Here is a 7081-nt window from a genome sequence, read left to right on the forward strand (position 1 = left end):
TTGAACTCTGGACCTTCGGAAGAGCAGTCAGGTGCTCTTACCCACTGAGCCATCTCACCAGCCCGCAACAAGTGTTCTTATCTGCAGAGCCATCTCTCCAGCCTCAGTAAATTTCTTTGCCCTGTGAAATAAATGAGTTTCTGGAAGACTGCTGTGTCCTGGAAACGCCTGATGGAATGAAGAGGTTTATTCCAGGCTGCAGAGGTGGCTCAGCGGGTAAGAGGCTGCTCTTCCACAGGTCCTGAGTTCAATTCCCAGCAACCACATGGTGGCTCACAACCATCTGTAATGGGGATTTGATGCCCTCTTCTGGTGTGTCTGAAGACAGTGACAGTGTACTCACTCATTTATGAAATAAATTTAAAAAGAAAAAGAAAAAAAGGGGTTTATCCCTACCTCAGGATCAAGGCCGTTTGACATAAGGTCTGAAACTTGCCATATATTGACATGAGCTTTGGGAGACCTTTGGTTGTGAGTTTGAAGAGGCTCTGACTCCTGATTTTTTTTTTTTTTTAAACTGTATAATGCTTGTGGGTCTAGGGCTGATAAAAGAAGATAACTTTCCAAATAACTCTTTTCTTGAAATGTGGGCCATCACTTTTTGTGACTTTGGCCTGCCTCTGTCAACTGAGATGCATGTTGTTTAATCTATTTATAAAGTGCGACTCAAGTCTTTTTATATCTCATGTGTCCCCATTGTTGATACCGTGTGTTAGTAATGTGGCGCCATCAATGGCAGACGCAATTGTAGGCCACATCTTGCACCATTTTCTTAGTTCTTTCCTTGTTTATGTTCTCTGTTCCAGGATCTCATATCTCTGCATATCACATTACACTTAGTCCCCTATTTCCTTAGATACCCCTTGGCTGTCATAGTTGTCCCATCCATATTTATTGTATAGATAAATATCCATTATATATTGATGCATCTGGATTGACCAGGGGCTGAAAGCTCTAAGCTCAGCAAGCCAATGAATTATATTTTATTAGTAGCTTTGATAAATTAGTTACCATTCAGGACACTTCACTGGTTTTGTTTCCAGTTCTAGGTTGTTTACCTGTTACGGCCATTTCCCTGCTCAGTTACCTGAAGGAAGAAAAAGCATTTAAACACTGAACAAGTAAGTCAGAATACAGGAGATCAACCTATTCCAGTCCCAGTTGGTGTGAAAACACAAGTCTGTCGTCTCAACTGGACCAGGATGTGCATGGCACAAGAAGTGTTGTGAATTTGGTTTATTGTTTGTATTATGTTTATTGGATTCCCAAAATTACACAGGAATTCACACACCAGTATGTAAGACGACACATGCTGAAGGTCCTTGCCCCTTGTTGGCTTTGTTTGGTAAATAAAGTTGTCAGTGGCCAATGGCTGGGCAGGGAGACAGAGGCGGAACTTTTAGGATCACCAGGCAAGAAATGCATGAGAGAAAGGTTCGCCATGTCAGGAATGGAATAAGATCTAGACTTGAGAGCGGCAGAAGAAACAGCAAACCAATCACATAAGAGCCAGGGAAGACTAGCCCCAGCCCACCCCAAAATTGGGTCTAGGGTAGCAAAGATGGAATAAAGATCTTAATAATTAATAACTCGAGAGTATTGGAAGGGAGGTGTTAACAATGTGAAAATTCAGGAGTGGCTCAGCCATTGAGTTGATTAATGATTAAGGCCTTGAGGCAGGTAATGAGGAACACCCCCACCCCCACCCCGCCACCAAGGGGGTGGTGTGATTAGAGGGGATTAATCAACTACAGCAACAGAAAAACCTCCACCTGGCTACCTAGATCTGTAGCATGGCCAGGAGGGTTGCTCTCCTTCTCCCTTCTTTTTTCTAACTCTTTTGAGGCAGGGTCTCCATGTGTAGCCCTGGCTGTCCTGGAACTCACTCTGTGGACCAGGCTGGCTTCGAACTCAAGAGATTTGCCTGCCTCTGCCTCCCAAGTGCTGGGATTAAAGGCGTGGATCACCACACCAGGGTTAATTAAGGTCATTTGTAGTTGTAGAAGGTTCTAGTTAACATTTTAAGTCTCTTTAATGTATGTTTCTGCCAAGTGGGAAGGACTAGGGAAGAACCTTAATGCTATTCATATCCTCATTGCTTTAAAAGTGAATGTCAAAAAATTGACCAGAAATTGCATTTTCCAAGTAATGTTACTAACACTGCCAGCAGGTGTCAGCAGTTGCTATGTTGTTAAAAATAGAGCTGCTGGCCCTAATCAGACCTCAATGGGCTGAGCTAGAACCCAGGAAATTCCAGTGGAGTCTGGGTGACATACCAAGACTGACTCAGAAAACAAAACAGAAACTTGTCAGCATTCTGTGGCAAAAGCAATTTTGTTGTTATTTTGTTTTTTTAAGACAGGGTTTCTCTGTGCAGCCTTGTCTGTCTCTGTCACTCTGTAAAACCTGGCTGGCCTCAAACTCAAAGAGGTCCACCAGCCTCTGCCTCCCAAGTGCTGGGATTAAAGGCGAGCGCCACCACGCCCGGCACAATCTTGGTATTTTATACAATTTCTGTGTAACAAAGTGCCACACCTGACTGTCTTACTTAGCCTTAGACATTGACATAAGCAATTAAGTTATATGTAAAGCTCCAGGTAGGTTGAAGAAACACTGTGGTGCCCACTGATACTGTTGCCTAAATTCAGCCTACTGAGGGTTTATAGTAAAAACTGGGATGAACTTTTGTGGGCCTGGATACCAGAGGTTTTCCACGGAGATCTCTGGCCAGGCCTCGTGTTAAAAGAACCTAGTGGGGAAACCCCCATTCAACTCCCGATTCGGCGTGCACCCAAGAATCACGAATAGAACACAACACCTTGATGTAACAACANGAGGTATTTTAATGGCGGAGCTCCGGGTCAAAACGTATCTCACACAGGAGACAGTGGATACGACCATGAGGCTTGGAAGCTAGGGGTTTTTATAGAAAAGGAGTGGGGCTTGGGGAGGAATTGGCGCGGTTTCACATGATTGGTCCATTTAAACATCAGCAGCCTGTTAACATTTAACTTAGGTCAGAGGGGTGAGAGATAGGGAGGCGATGGGCCTGCCTGGGCATGTCCTGGTCTGTTCTGCTATGTTCTCAGCCCCAGGTTTCAAAGCTCACAAACAACTCTTTGGGCTATTTGACATACATTACATGAATCACAGGTCTCAAGTTTTATTTCCTTTCATTGTGAGGGTTTCTGCAAAGGCAAGTGAGTGCGGAGTCTCTGCCTGGAAGTGCCTTCCAGGTCGCTCAGTCGGGTTGGGCTGGGCCAACAAGGAGCTGACTATCCAGTGAGGAGTGTGGCTCTTCGGGAGAGCAGATCTTTTCCCAAGTGTTACAGCTCTTGGAACAAAAGACACAAGACGATGGAGTAGTTCTCGCATACCTTTAATTCCCTGGATAGGATTTATATACAGTTTTGGGGGTGATTCAGGGTTCGACAGCAGGTACCTCTCATTGGCTTGGTCTGAGAGCTTGCAGGGAACCTTATTTGCATGTGGGAAGGCTTGGTGCTGCTCCTATGCAACTGATAGCCACACACCTCTACTGCAGGGTCTTGTGGGGTCAGTAATTTCCACAGGAACCAGGGGCCCAGAAGACATGATCAAACACCTTCCATCCCATGTAGGTGGAAATCACCACCCATCGGGTCCCTGGAGTTCCAGACCTTTGCTTGACTGGAGACCAGGCTGCCTGTGTGCAGCCCACTGCCCCACATACTTTCTTGGGGAAATGTATTTTGTTTTGTTTTGAGGCATGGTTTCACTATGTATATAAATAATAGTCCTACTGTGGACTGTTGGGGCATTCTAAATGCTAAGAGACCAAAAAGTCCAAGCCAGCAAAGGAGACAGGGAGAGAGGCCAGTCAGCTCCACGCCACCAGTGTATGATACAGAAGTCACGTCATGTAAAGGGAGACTCCCTTAATCTGTTATTTCCTAGAACACAGGATTTTGCTCCATTTCACTTCCTGGTATGCCTTTAATACTCGAACCATATATTTTATATTTTGCCTTTCTAAGCTTGCTATGCTTGTTCAAACTTCTCTTTGTGAGACTTAACCAGAGAACAAAGTCTCTGCTGGGGTTTTTTGAACTTCTTTTGTCAATGCAATTAATGCAATTAATCCAAGTCTCTTCACCTTAGCCTCACGCAGACTTTTCAGACAAGGGCAAAAAGTAGCCACACTCTTCACCAAATACCAAACAAACCAGTCTTTATGCCACATACTGAAATCCTTCTCCTTTGAAATCTTTTGGGCCAGGTCAACACAGTTCAAATTACTCTCAGCAACAAAGTCTTCCATATTCCTACTAGGATGACCCACTAAGCCCCATTTAAAGCATTCCACTGAGTTCCAAATCCAAAGTCCAAAAATCCACATTCTTTCAAATAAAAGCATGGTCAGGCCTATCACAGCAATACCCCACTCCTGGTACCAACTTCTGTCTTAGTTAGGGTTTTACTGCTGTGAACAGACACCATGACCAAGGCAAGTCTTATAAAAAACATTTAATTGGGGCTGGCTTACAGGTTCAGAGGTTCAGTCCATTATCATCAAGGTGGGAGCATGGCAATATCCAGGCAGGCATGGTGCAGGCAGGGCTGAGAGTTCTACGTCTGCTGAGAGTTCTACGTCTTCATCCAATGGCTGCTAGTGGAAGACTGACTTCCAGGCAACTAGGGTGAGGATCTTAAGCCCACATCCACAGTGACACACCTACTCCAACCTGGTCACACCATTCCAACAAGGCCATACCTCCAAATGGTGCCACTCCCTGGCCCAAGAATATACAAACCATCACAATAACCTTCTGCACACTGGGGAGATTTGATAGGAGTCCCCCCCACCCCCAGTAGGCTCATACATTTGAATGTTGTGGTTCCGGGTTAATGGACTGTTTAGGAAGGAGGACTGGGAGGTGTCACTCTGTTGGAGGTGTGTCACTGAGGATGGGCTGTGAGGTTTCAGAAGCCCAGTCTCTCCCCTTCTGCCTCTGTCTTGCAGATACTATTCCAGCATCATGCCCACTCGCTGCTATATACCGTCATGATGTTAATCACCTAATCCTCTGAATCTGAGAGCAAGTCCCAATTAAATGCTCTTTCTTGTTGTAAAAGTTGTCTTGGCCAAGGTGCGTCTTCACAACAACGGTGCAGTAAACTCAGGAGAATGCCAAAATTCACAAAAGACACATTTTATTTGAAAATATTAAATTTAATAGAAAATATCACATTGTAAACAAGTCCATTGATCCATTAGCTTAACACAGAACAATAGCACAATCATATATAAAAACTACAAACAAATGCTGGTACCAAACACAGTACTTCTGGAGGGGCCTGGGCAATGTTCTGAAAGACCTCTCCTGGAAATAGGCAGCTCTAGCTTCAGACAGGCACAAGGACCGAGAAGGAGGCAGCGACCACTCCACAGAGGCAGAGAAGATAAAGCAAGGCCAAGCAGAGGAGCCTGGGAAGGGAGCCTGAAGGACAGGGGGTGAAGGGTTTAGTTCTGATGCTGAGGACAGAGGATACCTTGTATACCCGAAGGTGGGAGTGCCAGGGTGAGTTAAGCGAGGAGAGAGCAGTAGCATATATAATCTTGGTACTCAGCTCTGAGGAGGCCGCAGAGCACAGCACAGGTGCAGATGTCAGCTCCCCACCTTGGGTAAAAACACTGAAATCATAGCGTGTCTGTGACCCAAGCGGATCTCCTTACTAGGGAGTGTGTTAGAATCTGTTGAGGAAAACAGAGCTCAGACAGGAGGCCTTTCCACCTTTCTCTTGTTGGAATCTTGAGAGAGAACAAGACAAGGCTGGCCTTTGGAAGCTTTGAGTTTACCTGTGAAAGCCATCTTAGCCCCACATGCCCAGAAAGCCTGTTTACAGAAAGGCTAGCTGCTGACAACAGGAAAGACAATCCACACAATGGGGACAAGGGACAGGCTTCTCCCCCAGGTTCTTGGTTCTGGGAGGAAGGGCTGCTTCCTTGTGCATAATTCAAGTTCTGGAAGTGGATTCTTTAAAATGAAAATTCTCAGTGGGAAGGCTGGCAGAAGAGGGGCTCTCAAGTCTCCAAAAAAGTTATGTCCAAAGTGCACAAGCCCTAATCCCTGCCAACTCTAAAAAAAAGCACACATACAGACAGGAGTTCTCGACGGGCGTGTGCTGCCCATGTGCACAGGGGCAGAAGAATATAATTACAGTCAGTGATGGAGACTTTGGATGGTTACAAAACCATTATGAAAAGGGGCAGAAAGTTGGGGACATAGCTCAGTTAGCAAGGCACCTCCTTGGCATGTGCAAGGCCCCAGGTTCAGCCCCCAGTACTGAAAAAAGAAGGGGAAAAATTATAATCAACAATGTTCTCCATAGCCAAACTCCTTAACATGTACATACCAAGCCACAGATCTGCAGCAGCCAGAGTGGACTGAAAAGGAATTCTACTCTCTCTCCTACTGAGACTTTCCAGAAAGACCTGCCCGTCCCTGTGAGGTACTGAATGCCACGTCCTGGCACAGGCTAGTCACTGTATGGCTTCTTAGCAGATTGGCTTTTCTGGATGTCCTTCTCCTTGATACTATACAGGGGGTCCACAAGCTTGTTATGAACAAGCATTAAACCTGCAACAAATGGAACGCAAGCAGCGGTCAAAGTAGGCACAGGCAAAACTGCAGTTATCAAGAGGAGCACAGTGGCTCAGAGCAGCCCTCCATCTCTGTGATCTCGAAACACTAAATGCTGTTAACTAACAGAGTTCCCCCTCTGTCAACCCTGCCACTATGCGAACGGAGTAAAGATTAATCTTTTTGAGCTAAGTGTGGTGGTGCACTCCTTTAATCCCACCATTTGGGAGGCAGAGTTGGGCAGATCCCCGAGTTCAAGACCAGCTGGTCTACAGAGTGAGTTCCAGGACAGCCAGGGCTACACAGAGAAACCCGACTGTCTTAAAAAACAGGAAATATGGGTTGGCGAGATGGCTCAGCGGGTAAGAGCACTGACTGCTCTTCCAAAGGTCCTGAGTTCAAATCCCAGCAACCACATGGTGGCTCACAACCACCTGTAATGAGATCTGACGCCCTCT

At 45.8% G+C, this 7081-nt stretch overlaps 1 protein-coding gene across 2 annotated transcripts in view; it reads right to left on the reverse strand.

The window, feature by feature from the left end:
• Positions 1-5191: 5191 nt before the first annotated feature.
• Gnpda1 (glucosamine-6-phosphate deaminase 1) overlaps positions 5192-7081 on the reverse strand; it is a 14907-nt gene continuing 13017 nt past the window's right edge. For both annotated transcript variants that reach the window (XM_021150345.2, XM_021150346.2), the window contains exon 7: positions 5192-6620. In XM_021150345.2, the coding sequence (XP_021006004.1) occupies positions 6520-6620 (101 nt within the window). In that variant the 3' untranslated portion in view covers positions 5192-6519. The remainder of the gene's footprint in view (positions 6621-7081) is intronic.

Source organism: Mus caroli, chromosome 18 (assembly GCF_900094665.2).
Source record: "Mus caroli chromosome 18, CAROLI_EIJ_v1.1, whole genome shotgun sequence".
NCBI classification, from domain to species: Eukaryota; Metazoa; Chordata; class Mammalia; order Rodentia; family Muridae; genus Mus; species Mus caroli.